The following is a 27,030-nucleotide window of genomic DNA, read 5'->3' on the forward strand; positions in this document are numbered from 1 at the left end:
AGAACTCCTTCAACTCCTAGTTCACCTGGATGCGAACAAACCAAATACTAGTTATAGCTCAATTTCTCTGAGTGTTAAGGGGAGGAGGTTGGAGTAGCTGGCCTCTGGTTCAGTGAGAATCACCCCATGGGTCATACTTGGGTGGCCAGTGTTCAGACAATTGGTTGTGATCAGAGACATTCTGTATCCCTATCGATGAAAATGTTTTTGTCAATTCCAACTGCTCTGGTGTCTCAGGAAACCTCATGGCGAACAATGAGGTTCATTGAGCAGGACTACGGGCAGAGCAGGCTGCATGTGTGTGATCTGCTTTTAAAAAACGAGACCCCTGGGTGTGGCATGGTTTCTCATCCTTCCTCCAGGTTCACTGAATCTGAATGGAGAATGTTCTCCTCTCTCCCAACCTTTCCCTCAATCCCCAGCCTCCACTACCCCACACCTGACTGCTGTTATAAACTGGGTGTCTAGACCCCATAAAGGGGGTCGTCCTAACTCTGCCACTTGTGACCTTGAGCAAGCTCCTTCCCTTTCTAGTCTTACTTTCCTACTTTGTGAAATGAGGCAGAGAGGGAGGGAGGAGGGAAGGAAAGAAGGAAGGAAGGAAAGAAGGAAGGAAAGAAGGAAGGAAGGAAGGAAGGAAAGAAGGAAGGAAGGAAGGAAGGGAGGGAGGGAGGAAGGAAGGAAGGAAGGAAGGAAGGAAGGAAGGAAGGAAGGAAGGAAGGTAAGAAGGAAGGAAGGAAGGAAGGAAGGAAGGAAAGAAGGAAGGAAGGAAGGAAGGAGGGAAGGAGAAAAGGAGAGGGAGAGGGAGGGAGGGAGGGAGAAAGGAAGAAGGGAAAGAAGGAAGGAAGGAAGGAAGGACAGGAGAAGGGGGGGAAGGAGGAAAGAAGGGAAGGAGGAAGGTGGGTTGAATGAGAAGCTTTAAGGTTCCTCCCAGTGCAACATGATATATTTTGTGTTCTAACATCCCCTGTTCTAAGGCCCCTCCCAGCCCTGACATCCCCTGTCCTAAGACCTCTCTAAGGTCTGACATTCTTTGTGTGTTATTTTAATAAGGTCTACATTTGGTCTTCCACGGTTCATCTGGGGGGTGTGTTTCCTTAGACAACAGGTCGTTTCAGTTTTATTAAACACCAAACGTGCCAACAAGCCCCAAACATTCCCACTTTTGGTGGAAGTTTATCTTCAGGATTTCTCTGTCAATGAATGGCTTGTTGCCCAGTTCTCTTTCTAAGGTCTGTTTAAATCTCCTTTACTGTCCTTAAACAAGGCAAATAAAGTCAACTTACTGACTGAACACTCAGAATGTGAAGATTTTGGTTGATCTTTAAGTGTTTCTTGCTGTGAATAGAAAGTTCATTTTGGGAAAACAAACAAACAAACAAACAAAACCTGGGTTGAGGTGCCCTACTGTAGCCAGATATCTGGCTCCTGAATATTTCTCTCCACCCGGGGCTGTGGCGGGGTCAGAGGGTCAGAGCTGATGTGGAATTGGCCGGGCTTTCAAGGCCCACCTGGTGGGAAATGGCCCCATACCATCCTGTGTACAATATATGGGGAGGGGGTGTCTATTGTGAATCTCAGTTCAATGTGGGAGTGATGGCTCAGCCTGCTCAGGAGATCACAGTCCCCAACAAGTGATGCAGGACCTGGGATAGAGACCCCTTCCAAAGGCAGCTACCCAGAGTCCCGTGCCACTGGTCGAGTTACCAAGATTGAGCCGGTGGAGAGTGGAGACGAGCAACCACAGGAGACCCCTTCCCCAGAGGAACTGGAGCAGTTTGCTAAGGAGCTAAAGTGGAAAAGGATCATTCTGGGTTATACCCAGGCTGATGTGGGCATCACCTTGGGGGCTCTCTTTGGCCAGGTTTTTAACCAGACCTCCATCTGTCACTTTCAGACACTACTGCTCAGCTTCAAGAACACGTGTAAGCTCAGAACTTTGCTACAGAAGTGGCTAGAAGCTGCAGATGACAATGACCACCTTCAGGAGTTGTGCCAGGCTGAGATAATCCAACGAGCCAGAAAGAGGAAGAGTACAAACATTGAGAATGCTGTTCAGGGAAACTTGGAAACCATGTTTCTCCAGTGTCCCAAGCCCACACTTCAGCAGATCGGCAATATTGCTGGGGAGCTGGGGACTTGAGAAAGACGTCTGAGTTTGGTTCTGTAACTGGCATCAGAAGGACAAGTGCAGCAGTAGCAGCTCAGCCGGAGAAGATTGTGAGGCAGCTAGTTCCTTCCCTGGGGCACCTATGCCTTTCCCCCTAGCTCCAGGCCCTCCATCCAGTCATCCCAGTTATGGGGGCCTTCATCTCACCACTCTATTCCCCAGCTCCTTTCACAGAAAGGATTGCATTTTCCTCTCTCCCTGTTACCCCTCTGGGCTCTACCAAGCTCTATTCAAGCTGAAGGGCTTGGGGAGAGGAGGTGAGAGACTAGAGATGAGGAACCCAGCAGTTTGCTTTAAGGTCTGGGAGTTGGACAATTGAGCTATTTGTATCCTGGGAATGTTTAGGAACAGGGAAGGATGGGATCAATATTTCAGAGATTCATAAACACATTATTTGAGGGGAATGGACGGGAGGGAAGTTGGGAAGTGTGCTGTTTGTTAGTTCTGCATCTCTTTCATCTCTTAAATAAAGCAATCTAAAAATAAAAAAAAATACAGTTTGAAAGTTAAGGAGTCTCAAAGCTTACTGTGTGGTGACCCCCTTCCTACTAGATACACATGGTGTGACTCAGACAGATGTTGGGCAGTTTTTTCCAAGAGGACAATGAAGATAAACCTGCCAAGCCACCAAGGAAGAGAAGCTAGATACTTACCTGTTCCCCAAGGGGATGGAAGCTTCAAAACCATTAGGGTCCAATGGGAAAAGTGCTGGATTGGGGGTGATGACCTGAGTTCAAAGGTTGGTTGGGTCACTTACCTGTGTGACCCTAGTCATCATTTCGCTCTGTGTTTCAGGTTCCTTACTTGCAAAATGAGGACCAGATGATGTCCAATTAATCAATAAGCATTTGTGAAACTCTTACTACATGGCAGGCCCTGTGGACAGAAGGAGGACAGTGACTGTTACTGGCAAAACCACAGCTTTGACGTTATGGACCTTTGTGGGCAAGGTGATATCTCTGCTTTTTAGTACACTGTCCAGATTTGCCATAGTTTTCCTTCAAGGAGCAAGTGTCTTTTAATTTCATGGCTGCAGTACCTGCCTACAGTGATCTTTGAGCCCAAGAATATAAAATCAGACACTGCTTCCAAAGGTCTGTGCAGTCAAAGCTATGGTTTTTCCATAAGAGTTGGCCATAAAAGTTGAGTATAAGGAAAGCCGAGCGTTGCAGAATCAACGCTTTTGAACTGTGGTGCTGGAGACTTTTGAGAGTCACTTAGACAACAAGGTGATCAAATCAGTCAATTCTTTTTTTTTTTTTCAGCCAAAGACAAGGTTTATTACTAGAACATGCATCATATCTGGCAAGACTCTTAAGGAGTCTGAACATTAGTAAGCTATTAGGCTAGATTTTAAGAATCTGACCAGTGGCTAGATTATAAGAATCCCAGCATCTTAGTGGAGACAAGGTGGACCTTATATACAGAAAGACTGTGGGAGGGACCTAGGAGTGGTCAGTAAACTGGGGTGAACAGAACTCCGGGGACCTAGACTTAGTGGCCAAGGGAGAATGGAGCCTAGCTAGGATTAAGGGTGGGAAATGGCCAGGGGCCATAGGGAGATAAGACAATGGAGGGGAGATTGGGTGTAGCTACAATGAAAGGCCAGTTTAATCAGTCAATTCTTAAAGAAATTAATTCAGGCTGTTCACTGGAAGGTCAAAAACTGAAGGTGAAGTTTAAATACTTTGACCACATAATGAAAAGATGGGACTCATTGGAAAAGACTCTGATGTTGGGAAAGATTGAAGGTAAAAGGAGAAAGGGATGGCAGAGGGTGAGATGGATAGATAGTGTCATGGAAACAATAAACACGAACTTGGACAAATTCTGAGAGATAGTGGAGGAGAGAAGAGCCTGGTGTGCTGTGGTCCTCGAGGTCAGCAAGAGTTGGATGGGAATGAAAAACAATAAGGGACTGTTCTTGTGACCCCATTGGGATAGGTAACTCCCAGGTGAGAAAATGCCTTCTACCATTACAAGCTCGTATTTTCCCTGCAACTGAAAGTCTTATGGAGTTGTCCTGAGCCCTTAGCCAAGGTTACATAGCCACTGTGGGTCAAAGTGGGACTCAAAGCCAGGTCTTCTGACTCTGAGGCCAGCTCTCTCTATCCGCTACTACTTGCTTTTCCCACTGGGGATAAAAAGAAAGGCAAAAGCAGTTCTGATTCTCAGGGAGCTTATATTCTCAAGGGCTAATCAGTCAAGAAGCATTCATTAAGTGCCTACTATGTTCCAGTTAGTCAACAAGCATTTATTAAGTGTTTCCTGTGTACCAGGCACTGTGCTAGATGCTGGGGTTAGGTAAAAGACAGTCCCTGCCCTTGAGGAGCTCACAGTGTAACAACTAGGTACAAGTGGGATAAATTCCAGATTGGCTGGAGGCAATTAACAGAGAGAAAGTGCTGTACATGTAGGGAGATTGGGAGAGGCTTCTGGAAGAAGATGGGACTTTAGGTGAGATTTGAAGGAAGCCAGAGAAGCCAGAGGCAGAGAGGAAGGAGACAGATCCAGGCCTGGGGCCAGGCCAGTGACAATGCCCAGAGTTGGGATATGAGGTGGACTGGGGGCTCAGGATGAAAAAAGATATTGAGGGGCTGGGTCAGGGGCTCCAGAATTTTGGCATCATGGATCCTTTTGGCAGTCACCTTTGGACCCCTTCTCCCAAGAATGTTTTCAAACATATGAAATTGCATACAACACATTGCATTCACTTGATGAGTTATAGAGGTTAGGGGTCCTGGAATCCCAAAATCAAGAAATGCAGATCCTGCCCTAAAGAATTCAACTCAAGCCTTCTTTCAGCCAAAAACAAAGTTTATTGAAGATTTGCCATATTAGCTAGACTCTTAAGGAATCTGAGCATCTGTGGACTATTGGCTAGATTGTGAAAATCTTCACAGTGGTTAGATTATAAGAATCTAAGCCTCTTAATGGAGACAAGGTAGACCTTATATACAGAAAAACTGTGGGAGGGACCTAGGAGAGGCCAGTAAACTGGGGTGAACAGAACTCCGGGACCTGGACCTCGTGGCCAAGGGAGAATGGAGACTAGCTAGGATTAAGGGTGGGGAATAGCCAGGGGCCATACATAGGGAGGTAAAACAAAGGAAGGCCAGGCTAGGTTTAAGGTAACAGAATTAGGAGATTGGGTGTAGCCACAATGAAAGGCCAGTTGATGGGATTATAGCCTCAAGCAAATGTCAGAGATTTGGCCAAGTGGGAAAGTCCAGGGTTTTTCCTTCCTGGGGTCTCAATCCCAACCCCATCACACCCAGGAGGGGCTTCAGCCTTGACACTTCCAGGTACAGTGAATCTGCAAAATATGGCAACTCAAGAACACAGGTTAAGTTGGTTTCAGAGCCACAAAATAAAATACATAGGGTTGCAAAGGAAACTGATTACATTGAAATAGCCATTACATTTTTTAAAAAGTTTATGGTCCCCAGGTTAAGATCCCCCCCACCCCAGAGCTAGATATGGTGACCACAGGATGCCCTTAGCAGCTGCAGCTCCTGGCACTGCCATCTGACCTAGCCCGTGCCCTCTAGGGCCAAGCCATCCGCCCTGCAGCTGGACTCTCTTCTGTGTACTGTCTTCCCCCAGTAGGACAGGGGCTCCTGAAGAGCTGGGGCTTCCTGGCTTTTCTGTTTTCACATTCATTCATTTAATCTAACATGGAAAAATGCAGGAGGGACAAATGCCAGGTCTTATGCTCCCCAAGAACAAAGGTGGTGGGACAAGAGGGGTTCTGAAAAAGATCCGGGGACTGTAGTGGACTGCAGTGGACTGCAAGGTCAGCAGACGTGGGGGGCAAAGCCAGACAGCCCGAGCCTCGTGGAAAGGAGCCTTTCTTCCCTGGAACCGTCAACAGGCCGCACGTGGCGGTGGGGGGGAGCTGGGGACGGGCAACACTGCGCAGGCGCCCCAGGTTGCCTAGGCAACGGGCGTGGAACGAGAGGCCGGGCCCCATGGCGCTGTCCCCGGGGCCTGGCCTGCTTCGGTTCATCTTCCGCCGTCAACTCGGTCGTCACGGCCGCCCCCCGCGCAGAAGCCTCGGGGTCGCCTCCAGAGGAGGCAAGAGAGGCAGCAAAGACGTGGGCCTGGTTCCCAGCATCTTGCCCACACTGCACTTCCAGGACAGCCTGCCCAGGTGAGGAGGGGGCGGAGCCAATGCAGGGGCGCGATAAGGGCGCGGGGACGCGGCAGGAGCGTGATCAGAGGGGGCGGGGCTTGATCCGGTGCTAGGCCGCTTAAATGGACAGCTTGCCCCGAGAGGAGGAGTCGGGGGCGGTGCCAGAGAGGAGGCGGTGCCACGGCGGAATGTGACCAGAGGGGGCGGGGCTTGATCCATCCAATTGGACATATTTTGATTCTATAAATATATAAGAGCCTTCAAGGGATTCTAAAGGGAAGGGCCAACTCCTGACAGCCGTTAACAAGGTGTGTGGGCACGAGGTCAGAGCGATTCTGGAGCAGTCCTGCTAAATACCGGTGTGCTGAGACCTCCGGTGGCCGCGTGCTTCAGTAGAAAGCGGCGGCAGCACGTGGAGTCGGGAGCCCTGGGTTCTAGCCCCGCCTGAGTCACCTTTGTGGGCCTCAGTTTCCCCCTCTGTAAAACAAGAGGGCTGGATTAGAGGACGGGTCTTTTCCAGCCCTAGACTCGACCTGTAGTCCTCTGGGCCTTCTTGTATTTGGGCCTTTGTGAGCTCGGGGCGTTTTTATCCCAGCTCACACTCACACGGATGAATTGGGTTCCGGAGGACTCAGAGAGGGTTACCTGGGTATCCCTGAGAGACTGGGGGTCCTTCAGTTGTTATTTGCTTGAGTATCCCTCCTGTTCTCCCCAATACCAGTCACCAGTAATGATGATGGTAATAGCACTTATATAGTACTTTAAGGTTTGCGCAGCACTTTACAAATATCTCATTTAATCCTTACAACCTTTGGAGATAGGTTCCGTTATCCCTATTTTACAGCTGAGGAAACTGAGGCAAACAAAGGTGAAGTGACTTGCCCAGGGTCTGAGGTCAGATTTGAACTCAGGTTTTCCTGACTCTAGGTCCAGGGCCCCACCTAACTGTCAGTGAAGAGCCCTTAAGTACCGGTTAACCTATTAACCAGTTAGCTTTTACCAAAGGATATTTACTGAGAAGACAGGATAAGACAGGAGCTTCTAAGGCCGGCTGCACAGGGCCACTTTCCTCACTGGTGAGTTCCACTTTGGACTTTTGGAAGCCTACAACCAGCCCAGCCCAGTCTGTACTGTCTCCAGGCCTCCTTCCTGAAGGCAGCAAAGAACAACATTTGGACAAATGTTGGACATTTTGTCCGACACAAAATGACTGGACAGATGATGGCGCCTTGTAAGAAATGATGAAACAGGGTCTGAGAAAGCTGGGAGGCCTTGCCTGAACTGATGCAGTGACGGGAGGAGAGCTAGACCAGAGTGGGCTGTAACATCAGTACCGGCAAAGGAACGATTTGGGACGATGTCAAAACATGGCTCAGTGCCGTGACCCTCCTCCACAGCAGAGGACAGAGGACAGAGGTGCCAAATGAAACATGTCTGGTTACGAGGGTTTGGTTTTTCTTTCTTTTGTTAATGGGGGAGAGGGAGGGAAGAAGAAAGAAAAAGTGCTTAGCAACCTTAAAGAGTTTCTACACACCTACTGGATGTATACATACATGTCTAGTATATGGAATTAAGATTCTTAATGGCCTTGCACCAAAGGAGGTGTTGAATGGGTGCCAGAATGTAGGTATGCCCTCCTCAGTGGGGTCATGAATTCATGGAGAATTGCTGTATATGGTCAACACAGTATCTGGCCCAGCTCTGACTAAGCACCGGCTCCCTCTTCCAGAGGTCTGGCAGCCAGGTGAGATCCCCCGCCCAGGCAGAGCACTGTGAGCAGAGGAGACCAGAGGCACCCAGCTGGGGAGCCACTGGAAGGGCTTCTGCCAGGGACAATTCCCAACTGGCAGGATGGAAACCGATTTCAGACTTCAGCTCAGGTGCAGCCAAGATGGGAGTCCCATTGTTAGGCTATTCAGAGAGGTCCAGGAAGTCAGGCAGGCAGCGGATCAGCTGGTATTTATTAACTCTGCGCTCTGTGCTAGGCGCTGTCGGCAGGAAGCAGGTGGGGAAGGATGGAGGGAGACTTTTTTTTTAAATTAATTTTAAACTTAAATACAAAATAAGAAAAGAAAAAAAAAAGCATTGCCCTGTGCACAGCACAATGTAAGAGAGGATTTAAAATATACAGCAACACATTTCCATTTCAAGAAAGCCTATATAATGAATACTACGCATTGTGTTGAGAGCAGTCCATCTTTTCTTCCTTGTAAGTTTTGTTCTCTGCTGTGTACTTTTTCCTTTGTTCTTTTTACCCCCTTCTCCCCCAAGCAGGCTACAATTAAACACGGACATATACACGCACATATACACACACACACACATATACATACATGTACATACATATACTTAGAGATCTAGAATTATAATATCTATAATTTCTGAGGGTGGATAGCTTCTTCCTTCATAAGTCCAAGTCTTTCCATATTTTTCTAAGTCCACCAACTTATCATTTCCGATACCACAGGAATATTTCAACCTTATACTGTCTACCTATTTTAAATAATCTAGATCAATATTGATTAATATGGCTGACATGACATTTCTTAACTTTAAAATGAAGAAACTGAAAATTCAGCCTCTTTAGAAAGGGCGCAGGACTGGCCACAGAACAAGATCCTGAGTGTTCTCCAAACTCGTCATTCCATCTCCAGCCTCCATGCCTTTGCCATCCTGGCCCGCTGCAGCTTGCTACAAGGAGCTTCTGGAAACCGCTTTCTTTCTCCCGGGGCCCTTCAGACCCTCCCCTCTGATGCTCAGGGTGGCTGGGGTTTGGCAGTTGGACCCCAGAGAACTGAGTTCTTGTGCCACTGCCCTTCTTGGCTTCAGCCCCCTCCTTTTTCAAGTCGGTGTCAGCCAAAAATCGTCTGTGATCCTGGAGATGGCGGAGGGCAAGGGCTTGCCTCCCCAGTGCAGGGACATAAAGTCGGCTGGCCTGGGCCAGATTTGGGAGGATTCTGTTACAGCTCGTAGTACAGAGGAGAGACGTTGTCCTCTGCCGGCCCAGTCTCATCTCCAGTTCCATCCACGGAGTGCGGCAGCGTCGGCTTCCATTGTTACCTGGGCCGTCAGCTAGGAGGAGCTGGCTTTACCCATTTGGTCAGTCAGGCATTCAAAGTGTGGTCAATAAATGTTAGGTTTGGAGTCAGGAGGCTCAATCTGAATGACTGTGGTCAAGTCATTTTCCCTCTCTTGGACTCAGTTTCTTTGGCTGTAAAATGGAGTGATTGGAACACAAATGGAAAGAATGACAACAAAATGCTGTGAAATTATAATATTACCGGCAATGACTGGTAATGACAGACAGAAAGAGAGATGAGGACGTTCTTCCCTCATTGTTGCTCACTCCAGTGAAACCGGCCTCCTTGGGGTCCTCCAGACTTTCTGGTCCATCTCCAGCCTCCGTGCCTTTGCATAGATTACCCCCCATTCTTGGAATGAAGAGGTTGGGCACTGTAGGACGTTGGCACTGACTGAAGGGTTGGTGAGCTTGGCTTCTTGGGTAGAAGGGAAGGCTGGTTCTCTGGGTGGAGCATATGAGGGGACATGCCAATGTCATAAAGCACAGTGAGGGGCTTCTAGCAGACCTCTGAGGTCCTTTGCCCTGCTGGGCCCGCTCCTTCCCACGTGCAGGACCTGGTGATGGCAGGTGAGTCCTTCCTGAGCCCTTCCTCGCCAGAGCCTGGGGCCAGGCTGGACACAGCCTAACGTGACTATTTTTTCTTCAGATTACCCATTCCCAGACTTGAAAACTCGATCGCAAGATACCTGAGAGCACAGGAACCTCTGTTAACTGCAGATCAATTCAGGTAGAGATGATAAAGAGCAGGAAATAAGAAACTTACAGGTGTAAGGACCAGGCCTGAGTGCAGAGCACTGTGTGCTCGTGGGCCCAGCAGAAATTACGGGGGTGGGGGGGGTAGGGAGCGCACCACATGCCTCCTTTCCAGTAATGCCTTTGGCTGACTGAACCATCACTCAGCTCTAGGATAACTGGAGCTTGATTAGCCATCATTTTAATGGATTATTTCTAGTGCTGGCTGAGGTTATATTGACTGACAGCTCAGTCAGCTGGTGACAGGGAACAGAAGAATGCCCAGAGAATGTGTCCTCTTCTTTCTTCTCCACTCACTGATTCCTCCTAAGAGCCCTAGGAGGGGAAAGCAAGAGGGTGGGCTGCTAGTCTGCTGAGGCCAGGGGCCAGTCGCCAGTACAGGCCAGGGAAGGTTGGAAGTGGAAGGAGATAGCATCTGCAGCTTGAGGGTGCTAGCCCTGGCCTCCTCACCCCTGCAGCATCTTGTGGCCAGTCTCCTAGATTTCAGTTTGAATCTCAGGGCTGATGAGGGAAAGGAGGAGGAGAGAGAGAAAGAGAGGAAGCTGGAGGTGCGGCCAAAGGCCAGCATACAAACCAAGACTCTGCTCCATTATTTCAGGAGAACAACAGCATTTTCCCATGACTTTCAGCATGGCCTCGGCAGAGAGCTGCACGACATGCTGATTTTTCAGGATCAGCACAGTCAGCACACTAGCTATATTTCAGGTAGGAGGCAATGATGTGGTTGGTGGGGGGGGGGGGTGAGGCAGCTCTGGAGGACAGAATCTAAAGAGGCTGTAGCTTTGTCACAGGGGCCAAGCTCTGAAGCTCTTGTCCCTCCTCTTCACCCAAGAAGCTGTTTTCCAGGATGTCAGAGCAGGTGGGGCCCAACCCTGTGAGATGCGACCCTGCCTCTGCCACTCACCTGCTCAGTATCACTTTTTTTTTTTTTAGGCAGTTGGGGTTGAGTGACTTGTCCAGGGTCACATGGCTAGTAAGTGTCTGAGGCTAGATTTGAACTCAGGTCCTCCTGACTCCAGGACTGGTGCTGTATCCACTGCACCACCTAGCTGCCCCCCAACATCACTTTTCCTAACTTTAACATGAAGAGGGTAAAGCAAGCCTGAAAGTCAGGAGATCTAGGTTCCAGCCCCCACCACCCAACTTGTGACTTTGGTGTCCTCTGTCTCCAGCGCTGGAGCCCTGGACTTGGGGGTGGGGGTGAGGAATGGGAAATAAGTATTTGTTAAACATCTACTATGTGTCAGGCACTGGGCTAAGTATTTTACAAATAACTCATTTGATCCTCACAACAACCCTGCAAGGTAGGCGCTATTATCATCCTCATTTTGCAGCTGAGGAAACTGAGGCAAACAGAGGTTAAGTGACTTGCTCAGGGTCACCCAACTAGTAAGTGTCTGAGGCTGGATTTGAGCCCAGGTCTTTCTGACTCCAGGCCCGGGGCTCTGTGGCGCCCCCTGACTTTGAATCAGGAAATCTGGGTTGTGCCTGCATTCAACGCTGTCCATGGTCCTGCCAATAGAGCCTCCCTAACTCACGCACCCCGAGTTTATTCAGCAGTAAACAGAGCCCACAGAAGTTTGCGTAGGGTGGGCCCATTCCCTCAGTATGTCCTGTAGTTGAATGAAGATTCTCATTCATAGCAAGGGCCAGCCCTCAGGAAAACTGAAAACAGTGACCATGGGTCGGGGAGCGACCTTCCTGTCACGCCCCTCATCAGCCCTCTCCTCCTGCTGCCTGATGGTCAGCTGCTGCCTGGTAGCCAGCCGCCGCCTCTGTGGTGTGCCCCCAGGCCCTCACCCCCTCACCCCTGGACCACTGCCCCCATAGCTCCTGATGGGTCTGCCTGCCTCGCCTCCCCCCCGCTCCAGCCCATCCTCCACTCAGCCACCAAAGGAATCCTCCTGCTATGCAGGTCTGACTGCCCCCCCCCCAATTATTTATAAACTCCAGTGACCTCCTGTCTGTCACCTCCGGGACCAAATAGAAAACCTTGTTTGGCTTTTAAAGCCTCCATCACCGGCCCCTGCTACCTTCCCAGCCTACGCTTCCTACCGCCCAGCCCCTCTGCACATGCCGTCTGCTTTCCCTTGCAACGAGACCCTCCCTCTCCGGTCTCTGGGCATCTTCACTGGCAGTGCCCCACGCCTTCTAGCTCCCTCCCCAGGCTCCTCTGTTTCCTTCAGGTTCCCTCTAACATCTCTGTGAGAAACCTTTCCTGATCCCCCTTAATTCCAGTGCCTGCCCTTGAGATTATCTCCAGTTCATGCTGTCTGTATCTTGTCTGGACATAGTTGTTGGCATGTTGTCTCCCCCAGTAAACTGGAGACTCCTTGAGGGCAGGGACTGCTTTGTTTTGCCTTTCCTTATATCTCCAGTGCTTGGCACTATGCCTGGCACACAGTACCCTGGTCATCTCCTCCGACCCACTAAATAGATGGAGACCAAGGGATGTCCTATTTATTGTCCAGGATCACAGAGCCATGCACGCAAGCAGCCGCTGAGCCCAGGCCTGAATGGGCATGTCACAAAGGGTACATGCCGATTAGATAGTGGATGGCACTATCTCTCATTGCTATCTGGGTGCCCCTGCCTGCATTGTGGCCAGAAAGCATGATTTCGTTCAGGAGAGACCTGCCTTGATCAAATGGTGGGAACTCAGTGTCATGTACCCAAATAAATCTTATTAGGTTTGTTTGTTTGTTTGTTTTTTAAGATAAACCAGAGGCCAGCAACTGCACCACATCAGGGGTGCCAGCACATGTCTGCTCCTCATGCTTAGAGCCTCTCTATGCCTTTGGGGGCCAAGACACCAAGAGATAAAAGCTCAGCCCTATCGCCTGACCACCTGTGGGTGCCTCTACCTTTGTCCGAGTAGGCACGTTTTCACTTTCTCTACCCCCCCCCCGCCATGTCCTTCTCAGGTAGGGAGACCCGGCAACCAGAGGAGATAGCGTCTGCAGTGCAAGGGTGCTAGCCCTGCCCTCCCCGCCCCCCGCAGCATCTTAGATTTCAGTTTGAGTCCCAGGGCTGACAATTAGAATGTGGTCAAGTGAAGACAATAGTAATAATACCTGCCTTCTGGGTGGCTGTGGGGAAAGTGCTCTGGGTGAAGCAGAACAGAATTGTGACACTGACCTTATCTTCTTACCTCTTAGAGTAATTTGGGGGATGTATGTCTTGCTTTTGGCCAAAGTCCTGGTTTGGGATGTCTTGGTGTTGTGTCCTGTGTCCCCAAAAATACAGGATTTCTGTGAGTGATTCTGCTGGTTTGTATCTATCTTAGGGGGCTGGAAGCTTTTAGAGGGTGCTCTTGACCTTGTTGAGACACTGGAGATCAGAGACCAGGGATGAAAAGTGACCACAGGCTAGATTTTGAGGCTCATGACAGAATATCTTAGGTTCCCCATCCCTGTTTTAAACCAATTTGTGTCCATCACTAGAATGAATGAATGAAAAAGCATTCATTAAGCTGTGTGCACAGCACCATGGTGAGGTGTGGAGACACAGAAAAGCAAGAGAGCCCCTACCCTCTGCGAGCTCATATTCTGATTTGGGGAGGCCACCCCTTGAGGACAAGACTGATCGTGAGTCAGATGGAGGGCCCAGTGGGTGGCAGGGTACCGTGGCAAAGCAGACGGAGACCTCTTTGGCATCACTGCCACTGAGAAAAACCACATGAGGTTCTGATGTTGTCATTTGACAGGGCCAAGGACTTTACTCTTGGGTAGCTGTGGCTGCTGAGGCAGCAGTCAGGGACAGCCTGCAGCGCCTGCAGAGGAAGCTGCCAGTGGCATTAGCACCAGAGTTGCTCCCTGGATGGTGGAAGAAGGGTGCAGCTGGGGCGGGAAGAGCCACATCTTGCCTTGCTCGCTGGGACACCCAGATCTGTGAATGTCGCTGCTAGCTGCCTCCTCCTCGGGGCCTCGGCACCGCCTCCCCACTGGGGTCTTTCTGTAGGCGGTATAAGCAGACCCCTTCTTCCCTTTACCAGCTGACACAGGGTTGGGGGGTTCCTGGATAATTGAGAAAAGAGGGCAAATGACAACAAATGAAAAGCAGAGCTAGAAATCTAGGCTGAGACGAGGACAGTGCAGCTACACTTAGCAGGACTGGCTGCCTCGTCCGATCCTTCTCATTACCCTTGTCTAAAGGCCCTTCCCTGCTGCATCCCAATGACTCCTCAGTAGGAGGGAGCTCAGAGGACTCTTTCCAGCTGGAGAGTTCACGCTCAAGGCCAACTGTGGTCCTGGTGACTGAGGGCCTGGATGCTAGCTGGCACCCGCTTGGGTGGGGTCATGGCATGGAGATGAGCCTGACCCATGGAAGCCAAGCTCAGCAGCCTGTAAGGGCAGCCCTGTAAGTGGGCTTTGTGCCGGTCAGGCAAGAACCAGCTGGTTGAGCCATACCCAGGGGTTCGTCAGCAGGGAAGGGGGCATTCAAAAAGATTCCACTGAATGGTGGAGGTCTCGAGATCTTCTGAGGTCAGTGTGGGGCAGCCAGGTGGTCCAGTGGATGGAGCACTGGACTTGAGGTCAGCAAGACGAGTCTTCCTGAGTTCAGATCTGACCTCAGCTGTGTGACCCTGGGTAAGTCACTTTACCTCTGACTGCCTCACTTTCCTCATCTGTAAAATGGGGACAATAATAGCACCTCCCTCCCAGGGTTGTTGTAAAGATTAAAATATTTGTAAAGTGCTTCACAAATCATAAAGTAGTACATAAATGTTAGCTGATGTTGTTATTATTATTATTATTATATCATGAGTCTTTGAAAGTGTTAAAGATGTTCTCTTCCCCCTTTCAGACTGTCAGCTTCCTTGGAGCAGGGACCTTGTTCTTGTTCTTGTTCTTCTCTAATTAACTCCTTGGGACCTATGGGAATGCCAACTGTTTGTTGAAACTGAGGTCGCTGAATTGAGAACCATGAGGGAAGGATCAGAAGTTTACTTAAGGGCAGAGAAAGCCTTAGCTTCAGTCAGACAAAAAAAATGGGGCGTGGACAAAACAGGCCTTCCAAGGGAAACAGTAAATTCCATGGAGCAGCCTGGAGGCAGTGGGGAGTCACTGGGTTCTGGAGGAGGACAATGATGTGATTAGAGCTGGGATTTAGGAAAGAAACTAGAGACAGGGACACTATTTATGAATGCAGTAACAATCCAGGTTAACAGGTGAGAAGGGCCAGAAGTGGTGGCAGTGAAAGTGAATAGGAGGGTATGGATATAAGAGACATTGTGGAGATGGGAAGCCATTAAAGGCGGAAGACAGTAGGAGAAAGGTCATTGGTGGAGGGAGGGGAGGCTGGTAGAGGGGGCAGATAGTTGGACAGAAACAGAGAGAGACAGAGGAGACAGAGGGAGGGAGGGGGAGAGAGAGAGAGAGAGAGAGAGAGAGAGAAAGCTTGGGAAGAGAAGAGGAAGCCAGATAGTTCAGGGCTTCTGATGACCCACCATCTCTCTCTCTCTCTCTCTCTCTCTCTCTCTCTCTCACACACACACACACACACACACACACACACATGCACACGTACACACACACTTGCCCACATAATGGAAAGGGATGCCAGAAAAATATCTATGGCAATAGGACAATGATTCCTAAATAACAACTTAGTTCCCATATTTAGAATAGAATGCACATGATATCAATTCAATTCAATAAATAGTTATTAAATACCTTGATTGTGGACTAGAAGGGACCTCAATGGCCACTGTGTCCAATTCTCATTTTATAGACAAGAAAACTGAGGCCTAGAAAGGTTAAGGTATCGTAGGGAATGAGAGGTGAGCTTTGGATCAAGGTACTCTTGACTTCCAAGTTCAGTGTCGTTTCTACTATGAGCCACTAGGGGGCACCACAGCACACAGAGTGCTAGACCTGGAGTCAGGAAGCTGTGAGTTCAAATCCAGCCTCAGACATTTACTAGCTGAGTAACCCTGGGCAAGTTACTTCACCTCTGCCTGCCTCAATTTCCTCACCTGTGTTGGGGATGATCATAGTACTTCCCTCCCAGGGTTATGAGGCTGAAATGAGATCATATTTGTAAAGAGCAATGCAGACCATAAGGTACCCCATCAGTGCTTTCATTTCCATGGTAGGCTGCTTCTGTGCTGGGCATTTGGGTATCCAAAGACCACAACAGAGTGTTTCTTGCCCTTGGGTACTTCATGTAACCCATCCCAAAGCCCATACGAGTCTCTCTCTCTGTTGGTGGAGATGAGTGCCCTGCTTGAGCACACCTGGCTTCCATTCCCAGTTGGCCTCTTTAAAGCTGGAAGCAAGAAGGTCCTGAAGCAACTGCATGCTTGAAGAGATGGGGAGAAGACTTGCAGCCCCTCACATAGGGCCAGGCCTTCATCTCTACCTGTAAAGAAAGATTCCCCCCAATTGACTTTGGGACAGGGTTACTCCTACATCCTGCTGGACCTATGAATCCACACAATCAAAGGAATAGAGAACTGGAAGCATCTCAGAGACTGTAGGAGAGACCTTTGAGGTCTGGTCCAATTCTTCTCATTTTACAGATGAGAAAACTGGGGCCCAGAGAGGGGAATTGACTTGCCTGAGTCTATTCAGATAGTAATTGATAGTGTGGGGATTTGAATTCAGATCTTCTCACCCCAAATCCAGTGTTGCTGAGTTCAAATCCCTGATTTTTACAGAGGAAGAAACCAAGGCCCTGAGAGTTCACTGACTTGCCTGAGGTTTTGTGGTAAAAGTGAGGCTAAAGCCCAGTTCTCCTGATCCCCCCAGTCCAGCTTTCTTCCCACTGCTTCCTGTTATGTCTCCTGTATATCTTTTTACCTCGCAACACTCCTTTCTCCCTAGATATATGGCTGAATTCTTATCTAGGCCGACGCAATCCACCTGCGTTTAACATGAACGTAGGCTTGGCTTTCCAACCAGACCCCAAAGCAGAGTATAACGACCAGCTCACACGTGCCACCAACATGACCGTCTCAATCATCCGGTTCCTGAGGGCCTTCAGAACTCACACACTGGAGCCCGAGATGCTGTACCTCTACCCAGAAAGGACTGACACTGAGCTCTTCAAGAAGTTCATCCGCTGGATCCCCAAGTCATTTGTGTGCCAGATGGCCACCATGTTTAATGCCTACCCCATGGACATGTCCCAGAACTTCAGGCTCTTCAGTACAAGCCGGCTGCCCAAGTTTGCACGGGATATACTTCTCACAGACGAGAGGGCCAAGCACCTGCTGGTGCTAAGGAATGGGAACTTTTATATCTTTAATATCCTACGAAGCAATGGGACCATGATCCAGACCTCAGAAATCCATGCTAACCTCAAGTACATACTCTCTGACGAGAGCCCCATGCCTGACTTTCCTTTGGCATATCTGACAACTGAGAAACGGGACACATGGGCACAGCTAAGGCAAGAACTCCTGGCCAATGGCAACCAAGAAGCCTTAAAGAAGGTGGAAACGGCCATCTTCAGTCTGTGCCTAGATGACCTGCTCGTGCAGGATGCTGACCATTTCACTCAGATCATGCTCTATGGCAATGGGCATAACCGCTGGTTCGATAAGTCCTTCAACCTGATCCTGACCAACGACGGCTCGGCAGCCATCAACTTTGAGCACTCGTGGGGCGATGTCATGACCGTCCTGCGCTTCATGAAGGAGGTGTTCCAAGACAGCATGAAGGCCCCCGCCATCGGGCCCCTGGAGGGCCCCATGGCCACCAATGCCTCCAGAGCCGTGAAGAAGCTCCATTTCCACCTGAACGACTCCTTGAGGGCGGGCATCACAAACGCCAGAGCCAACTACAACGCAGCAGTGCGAACCTTCTCAGTCAAGCTGGTGCGGTTTAAGGAGGGCAAGTGCTTCCTGAAGCAGGAGGGTGTGAGCCCCGACGCCATGATCCATCTCGCCTTTCAGATGGCGTTCCTTGGGCTCTGTGGTCAAATGGTGTCCTCCTATGAGCCATGCAGCACAGCTGCCTTCAAGCATGGCCGGACGGAGGTGATTCGCTCCACCTCCATTCATACCAAGAAATGCTCCCTGGCTTTCCAGGAGCCCTCCAAGCACAGTGTAGCTGAACTCAGAGACATGCTGTCCAAGTGCTCCACCTACCATGTCCAGCTGATCAAGGAAGCTACCAGAGGTGAGTGTTGATGCAAGTTACCTTCCTAGGCCAGCCCCAAAACTCCCCCACCTGCCCTGCTCTGCCCTCTAGCTCAGCCCTCAGGTCTCTTTTCCAAGTATTCTTCCTTGATCTAGAGATGGGAGAGAGGAATGAGGGGGAAGGGCTGGAAGAGCCCCATTCCTAGAAGGGTGAGCTCTCATCCATGACTCCATCTTCAGCTGCCCAACCAGCTCCTCTCCATCCCTCCACCCCACCCCCAGCCCAGACACATGCAGACCAGCTAAGACCTTCCAGGGAGCCCTTACCTCCTGAGAGCGCAAAGGGCAGAAACCAGGGCCTTGGCCAAGAGAGAGACTCAGTCATAGAGGGATGTGTTGGGCAGAGCCCCGGACGCTCCAGGGGCAGAGTGGCCTCAGGTTCTGAGTCTCTTAAGAGGCTTTCTCACTCAGTGAGAAAAGAGTTCTCACTGGGAAACAAAGCATCTGCTCCTTTCCCCACCTTGATCTTGTTCAGACCACCAAGGTCACCCCTTCCCTACTGCTGGTTCTCATGAGGGGACTGGTAAACATCAAGTTGTACTCCCTCTAAGGCTACTCTGTCCTCCTCCTCCTCTGAACCCTCTCCCTCAGGCCACTTCCTGCACCCTTTAGAGCCTCTGATCCCTCCTGCTAGCTCCACGGCTCCTCTCAAACACTAAGGCTGCAGAATCCCAGGCCATTGGTGGCCAGGCTGTGGCCGAGGCTGCACTGTGCGCACAACAGCAGTCCGGTGTGTATTTTGATTGATGAAATCTCAGTGGGATCCACAGGCTTTCTAGCATCTAATATCAACTCTTATAAGAAAGATTTTTCAAAACTTGACCTGGCCACTCAGTAAGCATTTATTTGGCACCTACTGTATGCCAGGCACTGTACCAAGAACTAGGAATACAAAGGTAAAAAAATAAACTCTCTTTGCCTTCAGAGAGCTTCCATTCCCCTGGGGCAGTAGCGTGGACCCATGGAAGCAGAGTGGGAGCTCCTTGGGAGCAGAGAGGGTCTCACTCAGTACAGTGCTTTGCACACGGCAGATGTTGGAATGTTTCATTCATTCATTCATTCATGTAGATACAAAATATAGAGCAAGTAGATCCTGGGTAATTTCAGTGGCCAGCAAGGGGAGGAGCAGTCCAGAAAGGCTTCCTGTGGGAGGCAGTGCTTTGACTCTAACTTTGAAAGAGGCCAGGGATTCTTAGAGTTGTAGACAGTGCAGCATGGGCACGGGGCACAGCCTGGCCGTGGGAGAGGGAACTGTGCAGGTGAAGGCCATTTTGGCTGGATCTTAGCTCATGTGAAGTGGGGCAGGGTATAATCGGGCTGGAGGCAGATTGGGAAGGGATTTGAGGGCCACATGGAAACTCGCAGGCTGGCGCTTAGATTTCCTCCAGAGTTTTGGGGTCTGGATGTGTGTGGGTGCCCTGGAAACTCCACATGAGGCACCCCCTCGTGCCATGCCCAGACTAAGGAAGGAAGCACCAAGCAGGGCTTTCCAGGCTCCCAAGTTCAGCTAAACTCTACAGTCTGGTTTAAGCTTCGCTGCCTGTAGAGTCCTGTGCCAGGAGCCTCAGGAGATACAAAGTTTAGGTTAAAGACGTCCCCTTACTCACGCGGCTTACTGTTTGGGAGGAGAGGAAGAGATGGGCATGTCTAGCCAGGGAGGTACATTAGAAGGTTCAAACAAATGGATGGGAAGTCTAAGGGGGAGGTCGCTTCTTGGCCTGCTCGGGCTATGACCAGGTAGGGGCTGAGAGGTCAAAGGTTATCAGCTATGGGGATCAGGGAAGACTTCTTTGAGGAGGTAGCATTTGAGTTTGACTTTAAACAGAGGGGAAGGGAGGGTGTTCTGGGCACACAGAGCAGTGTGAGTAGGAGCACCAAGGCAGATGGGATTGAGGAGGGCCTTCAACGTTGGATGCTGTACAGAGGAGTTTTGGACTTCATTTAGAAGGCAAGAAAGAGTAGCTGAAGAATTCCCAAAGACTCTTTTCCTCATCTGCCTTGTGGACAGGGAAGTAAAGAGCAGACAGCACAGGCAGCAGGTCCTAGAATCAGAACGTTGAGTCACATGAGCCCTTAAAGGTCCTTTTGTCTAACTCCCTGCCCACTGGACAAATGCCCTCGATGGCATCGCTCACGACCAGGAGTCCAGCCACCGCTTGAAGACTCTGGAGAGGATTGGGGAGGGTTCGTTTCAGTTCACTTGAACTGCTCCGTATGCAGGAGCCTATTAGAGACAGAGGTGAAGCCTGCCTTCAGGGAGCTTACAGCAGAGGTGACTCAGAGGCATTACAGCTGGCAGGACCGTCGGGCCTTGGTTCCAAGATCCAGAGGAGGGAGAGCTCTCGCCATATTCCTGTGCTCCTGAAAGGTCTGCCCCTTCCATCCCAAGAGCACGCCCCATGCGAACAGAAGCAGAGGAGGCAGATGAGGGCAGTAATCCAGGGCTGAGGGCTGACACGGCTGAAGGGGCAACAGGACAGGGATGTCAGAGACTGTGTGAAGGTGAATCGGTGAGCTGGAGGGTGAAGATTGGAAAGGGAAGTCAAAGCAAGGGAGGTGAGAGATGACTGAGTTGTGGAGAGACTGAAGGCTGCAATGGGGGCAAAGGATAGGTTTAGGAAGGGTGAGGCACAGGGAGAGGCCATGTCGGATGGAAGAGTGTCAGAGTTTCTGATTAAGGAAATGCTTGTGGGATACATGATTAACTCTGTGGGTGGCTACGGCAGACGTATCATTGCATTTAAAGAGACTGAGGAACTAGGAGCTTCAGAGAGCAATGTGGATGTTGTTGTAATGGGAGAAGCTGGAGAGGGAAGGAAGGGGGTGAGCCAGGGGTTAAGGTCCTTGAGAAAAAAAGGGAGAATGTTCTAGGCGTTGATATCAACAACTACCACGATTTGAATAAAGTGAAAAATTGTAGAGAGAGGTTTCTGAATGATGACATCAGAAGGAAAGTCTGAAGGTGGTAGTAGGCAACGAAGAGGATTCTGAATCCCCTTCCCGGACTAGTGTGTCGGAGGCATAAGGGAAAGCACAGTCACTGTGGGAGGATGGCCAGGGATTCGGTGTCACCTGGGAAAGCCAGGTCTCAGTAACAGCAAGCTAATGGAAGGCTCCTGAAAGGAAGAGGTCCAGAAGGAATGGGGGTCCCAGAGAGAACAATGGAAGGGGGAAAGGTTTTACTGGGACTTGGAGGGAGAAGAGCTGAAGAGGATGGGGAGGAGAGCAGTAGTTTACTCCTAGAAAGCCAAAGGAGATTCCGGCAGACAGCTGAGGGAGATTATGGATGAGCTGTGATGCTCCCAGAATCTCAGAGGAGTTTTGTAGCAGGCCAGGAGTGTCGCCCCTCCTGCCCCTCCAAGTGGCCTGCTTGGCACCAAAGACTGGAGGAACACTGCTTGTTTTATCGGCCAATAAGCAGATAAGGAAAGACCATCGCCTCACTTCCCATAAAGAGTTTATCACCAGACCCAGATTAAACACCTCTCAGGGTATTAGAACAGCTGGCACAGAGAACTGGAGAATCCCAGGAAGGCTAGAGATGGATACGTTGTCTTAGAAGGGAAGGAACGGAATCTGTAAACGAGGGGATGATGAGCTGGATGTTGCTTGATGTTCATTAAAGGGATGGTCAGTGAGCATCTCGAAAAGGAGAAGGAGGCCAGAATGTGGTCCCAAAGAGCTGGCACCATTTCATGAAGAGCAGCCTGTGCCAGACTAACCTCACTTCCTTTTTGGAAAGGGTTACCAGACCGACAGGCCGAGGGAATGCCAGAGCTAGGGTTTATCTAGGTTTAGGCAAAGCTTTTTAGCAGTCTGTCATTCTCTTCCTCCAAGCCAGCCAGCCCCTCCTGCACACTTTCCCATTTCTTCTTGGGCACTGTGTCTTTGCTGTCACCCAGGCTCACAGGCATAGGGTTATCCTTGACTTTTCTCTCTCCCCCATCTGCCAGATTCAGTCAGTTGGCAAACCTTGTAAATTCTACTCACACAACATTTCTCACATCTAGCCTATTCTCTCCACACACAGCCCTTCCTCGCCTGGGCTACCACAATAGTGTCCTTGGACTCTCTGCTTCCATCCAGCCCCCACATTAGTGGCCAAAATAGTCTTCCAAAAGCATAGGTCTACACATGCTACTCAAGGGGCTCCTTCAGGGGCTCCCTGTTACCTCTAGGATGCAATATAAACTGCCTAGCTTGGCATTCAGAGCCCTTCAGGCTGGCTCCAGAATATCTAAGCCTTACTCTTCTTCCCACACTTAGTAATTCAGCCACACTTGGCTTCTTGGTGTTTCTCAAACTCAGCATTCTAGTTCTGTCAAGACTCTGCCCTGATGGCTGGAATCCAACCACTTCTCCCTTCTGTCTTGGCGTCTTTGTGGCCCAGCTCAGAGACCCCCTCCTTGTGTTAGCACTGTCTCCCTCTTCAAACTGTGTCCTATTTATTTATCTCTTTACATGTTGTATTTACACACACCCCACCCCCCAGCACAGAAGAATTCGAGCTTCTTGACAGTGAATATTTGCCAATTTGTTTGTGTACCCAAGCGACTAACACAGGGCCTTGTACGTAGTAGGGATGGAAATGAAATTCTTTATTTGTGGATGAGATAGAGGAATGCAAGGTAAAACCATATCCAATGGATTTAGCACCAGAGCAAAGGAATGGTCACCTCTGGTTTGATGCCAGTGGAGGATTCTGGGCTCTTTGTGATGGACGTTCTCATGGGAGGTATGGATCAAGTCATAGATGGCAGACTGAGCTAGAGAGGATAGCAGACATGTAAGCAACAGTTAGAACCCAAAAAGGGGTTTGTCAAGTTTGAATATGGAGCCACATAGAATCACATGATATTTAATAGGGACAAATGCAAAATCAGATGTGTCAAAAAACTCAGATTCATTGAGGGGAGGTGTGGCTGAACCATCAGTGGTCCAGACAAGGTCTGGTGGTGCCAAGGAATGAGTCAATAATGAGATGTGGAAGCCAAAAAAGCAAATATGGGGTTAGGCCGTTGTCCAACGTGAGAGAGATGATGATAGTGCCATCATCCTTCACCATATCAGACTGTGTCTAGAATGTGGTGTTCAGTTTGGGGCACCTCAGGGACAAGCAGGAGGGCAACCAGAGGTGGGGTTCCCAAGACAGGGATAGGCCTTGGGATCATGGCCCAGGAGAAGCTGTTATAGGAACTGAAGATGTGTAGCCTAGAGAAGAGAAGACTGAGGGGCGGGGGGACGGACATGATATCTATCCTCCAGCATTTCCAACCCATGGAAAAGTGATTAGGCTTGTCCATCGTGGCCCCAAAATGCAGAACTAGGAGCAATGGTGGAGGTTGCAAAGAGGACAATTTAAGCTGGATGTCAGGAAAATGTCCTGCCAATGAGAGTTGCTCTAAACCAAATGGGGCTGGCTGCCTCAGGAGGTGGCAGGCTCCCCCAAGCAAAGGTTGTGTGACTCCTCTTGGGGCACATTGTCAGGGAGATTCTCATTCAGGTGTGGTTTGGGCTAGATGGTCTCGGAGGGCCCGCTCACCTCTAAGACTCTGTGATTCTGACATCAGGTCATGGACCATGGGACCTGGAGCTAGAAGGACCTTTGAGGCCTTCCACTAGAACACCTTCATTAAATTTTTAGAGCTTGAGAACCTGAGGCCCAGAGAGAGTGAGAGCCTTGCCTGAAGTCATGTAGCTACCCCAAGGGGTGGGTGGGGCCAGTCCCAGAGCCATTTCCCAAGCTAAAATGCCACCACCATTTTGGTCATTTTCACAGGTCAAGGGTTTGACAGACACTTGCTTGCTCTTCGGATCTTGGCTGACTCCAAAAAAGGCTATTTGCCTGATATCTTTTTAGATTCTGCCTACGATCAACTCAATCACAGCCTCATCTTCTCCAGGCATCTGTCCAACCCGACATTGAATTTCGGGGCTTCTATGCCCATAGTCCCCGATGGCTTTGGGATCACATACTTGATCCAAGATGACTGCATCATCTTCAATGTCACCTCGTGCTCTGATTACAACATCCAGGACTTCATCCAGAGCCTCAAAATTAGCCTGGAAAAGATTATAGCTGTTTTAAAAGGCAAGCCCATTACACATTAGCACCTCCTGGCCTCCCACAGAACGAACCATGGGAGCTGATTGGATGAAAGAGGAATTGCAGCCTTTCCCTAGGCCCACAATGACCAAAACCTCCGTTGGGAGTTAGTGAAACCTTGTTTGCAACCCTCTGGCCATATATTCCAAGGCTTCTCCACCTCTCAGGAATAGATGTTTGACTGTATCTGTGGTCATCTAAGAAAGGGCTCATATATCTGGGCTTGTTCCTCCTTATCCCTCCCAACTGTGGCTTCTCTATTTGCCCATCTGTCTAGCTCAGTCATTTACCATCTGTTTCTATCCACCAGGCTATCATCTGTGCTCATCTATGTTAAACTATTAATATAACAATCTTATCATTTATCATCTGTCAATTATCTTTATGTCCATATTGATCGGCTACTAATTTATCACCTACCTGACTATTAATTATCTATTTCTATATCTCTTTCTTTACATCTACCAACTTGTCATCTGTGTATGTATCTGTCCTTCAGTATCTCTCTATATCCATCTATATTATCTGTCTATTGAGATTTCTCCATTTTTTATCTACTTATATCTGCCCACACTTCCATCCCTCCCTTTATCTATTACTCAACCATCTTTATTGCTATCTTTCTATCCTTCTCTGTAACTATATATCTTTTCCTATCTATCTATCTATCTATCTATCTATCTATCTATCTATCAATCTATCTTCTTACAATAAAACTTGAATTTAGCTGGGATGCTTGGGTTAACCTTCAACACTTTTTTCATTCAACTCTTACTCAAAGGTTTTCTAAAACCTCTCAGCCCACTGGCTGTCCTGCAGAGCCCACTGAACAAAATTCCATCTCCCTCTAATGACAAAGACTTTCACAATACTAATTTGAGTGTGGACATTATGGAAGCTGTCTCTTTGAACACAGTGTAGCTGATAGTGTCAAGGATCGAGCTGAATGGAAAGAAAGCCCAGGACACATCCTAGTCATCCTGTCTGTCTTTTTTTTTTTTTAAATAAATCTCTAATGTCAGCTGGATTGGTCATTTGTCTTTTTTTTTTTCAAGTGGAGCACTGAAAATATTTTGATAAGTTGATGCTTTTACTAGGTTGAGTTCTTGCTCAGTAGAGTTCCAGTTAATTGTGGATTTGTTTGTTTGCTTTTTTGGCACCAGACACCTGAGAGCCTCCTCTTTCCATCACAGTTATCGCTAGCTCCACCACTCCTCTCCAGTCACGAGCTGGCTGAGGTGAGAGAAGAGATGCAGAAAGAATGAGTTGGTGCCATGTTTTGGTTGATAAGCAAGCCTTCCCCATCACCTTGTCTCTCTTGGCTAGGCCGTGCTTGTCTTTGGGAGTTTGCCTTCTCCTTCCCATGTAGCCCAGAGGAGGCCCCACTCTGTCCAGGTCTCAGAGAGCTCAAGCTCATCCACAGATGAAAGCAAGTCATCCTATGAGTGAGCTAGAGATCAAAGAAGCTCTTGGCGACCTGTCGCCTTCATCACATCCCCAGTGCGGGCCACCTTAGAGATGTTATCTGATTCCAAGTTCATGAGAATGGGGGGGAAGAAGGGAGTCCCCTCCCTGCCTCCTCACAACAGAGGGTCTGGCAAAACCTGAGGAGCCTCCTTTGCTCATAGGAGGAGCCCAGAGTTCAGAGCCCCGTGGGTCTGAGGGCTGATCCCACTTGAGAGCCCAAGATGGTGGGTACGACTTTACCCCAAACGCCTCAGAGCTCAGGACTCCCTTCAAACACACGACCCCAATGCTTCCCCAAAATCAGGGCCACCAGTCACATGGGTGATGATGCGGAAATATAGCTTTTCCTTGGCAGTATAACTGGGCAAATCATGGGACTACAACCCTTGGAGTCCCAGTTAATAAACTGTTATATGGTTCCTACTTAGCTAGCACTAAAGAGACACCATTCAGATGAATATTAGGAATATATGAAGGTGGAGGCATCCTTGAACAGGGCTACTTTGAGATGACATCTTCTCATGATATTTGCCAGGAGAATTTGACCAGCGTCCCTTCAACTGGAATCCCACTCTTTCTGCATTAGGTCAGGTAGCCATGCTGTACCCAAGCCTGTGTTCCCCATTCAAAGCACAGCCCTTTCCCAATCATGTTTCCCCTCTCTCAAGGGGAGGGAGGGCCCGAGGCCTCACTAAGAAGGACTCTAAGAAGATACAGCACTCCTCTGTATCCCTTGCCAACCCCATTTAGTTCCTAAAAGCCTAGTCCAGGGTTGGAGGTCACAGACCCAGGCTGGAGTTGGAGCCTAAACGTCTGTAGAGTTCATGATTTTTTGTTCTTCCTTCCTAATCACCCCCACTTTGGACCCCTCCCACTGGCTGTATAACACTGAAGAAGGGTAGCAGAAGCTTGTGAGCAGTGTTCCATAAAATACCAAAAAGCTACAGAAGAGAAAACAAGTCAGAAAGCTTGGCATGAGAGCCCACAAAACTAGATTATCCCAGGACCATTCACAGATGAAACAGGTATGACAATAAATGAAAATTGGAATACATATTTTCAATGTTTCTATATCATTTGTTTTTCATCATCAGTCATATTGGATTTACCATAACAATGTGAAAAAAAAACCCTCTAAAACCTCAGTCCACAGTCCAAAATGTGCTATCTT

At 49.2% G+C, this 27,030-nt stretch overlaps 1 protein-coding gene and 1 pseudogene across 1 annotated transcript; both read left to right on the forward strand.

Annotated features, from left to right (window-relative positions):
• The first annotated feature begins 255 nt into the window (after nt 1–255).
• On the forward strand, nt 256–2,409 carry LOC114024817 (annotated as a pseudogene).
• A 3,732-nt stretch (nt 2,410–6,141) lies between these two features.
• Nucleotides 6,142–24,397, forward strand: LOC114024818 (carnitine O-palmitoyltransferase 2, mitochondrial-like). Its single transcript, XM_027837972.1, has 5 exons — nt 6,142–6,323; nt 10,034–10,114; nt 10,739–10,845; nt 16,968–18,266; nt 24,066–24,397. Exons 1-5 carry the CDS (start codon nt 6,142–6,144, stop codon nt 24,395–24,397), a joined length of 2,001 nt encoding a protein of 666 aa, XP_027693773.1.
• Nucleotides 24,398–27,030: the final 2,633 nt, after the last annotated feature.

This window comes from Vombatus ursinus, unplaced genomic scaffold (assembly GCF_900497805.2).
Source record: "Vombatus ursinus unplaced genomic scaffold, bare-nosed wombat genome assembly UNPS02014825.1, whole genome shotgun sequence".
Classification (NCBI taxonomy): Eukaryota; Metazoa; Chordata; class Mammalia; order Diprotodontia; family Vombatidae; genus Vombatus; species Vombatus ursinus.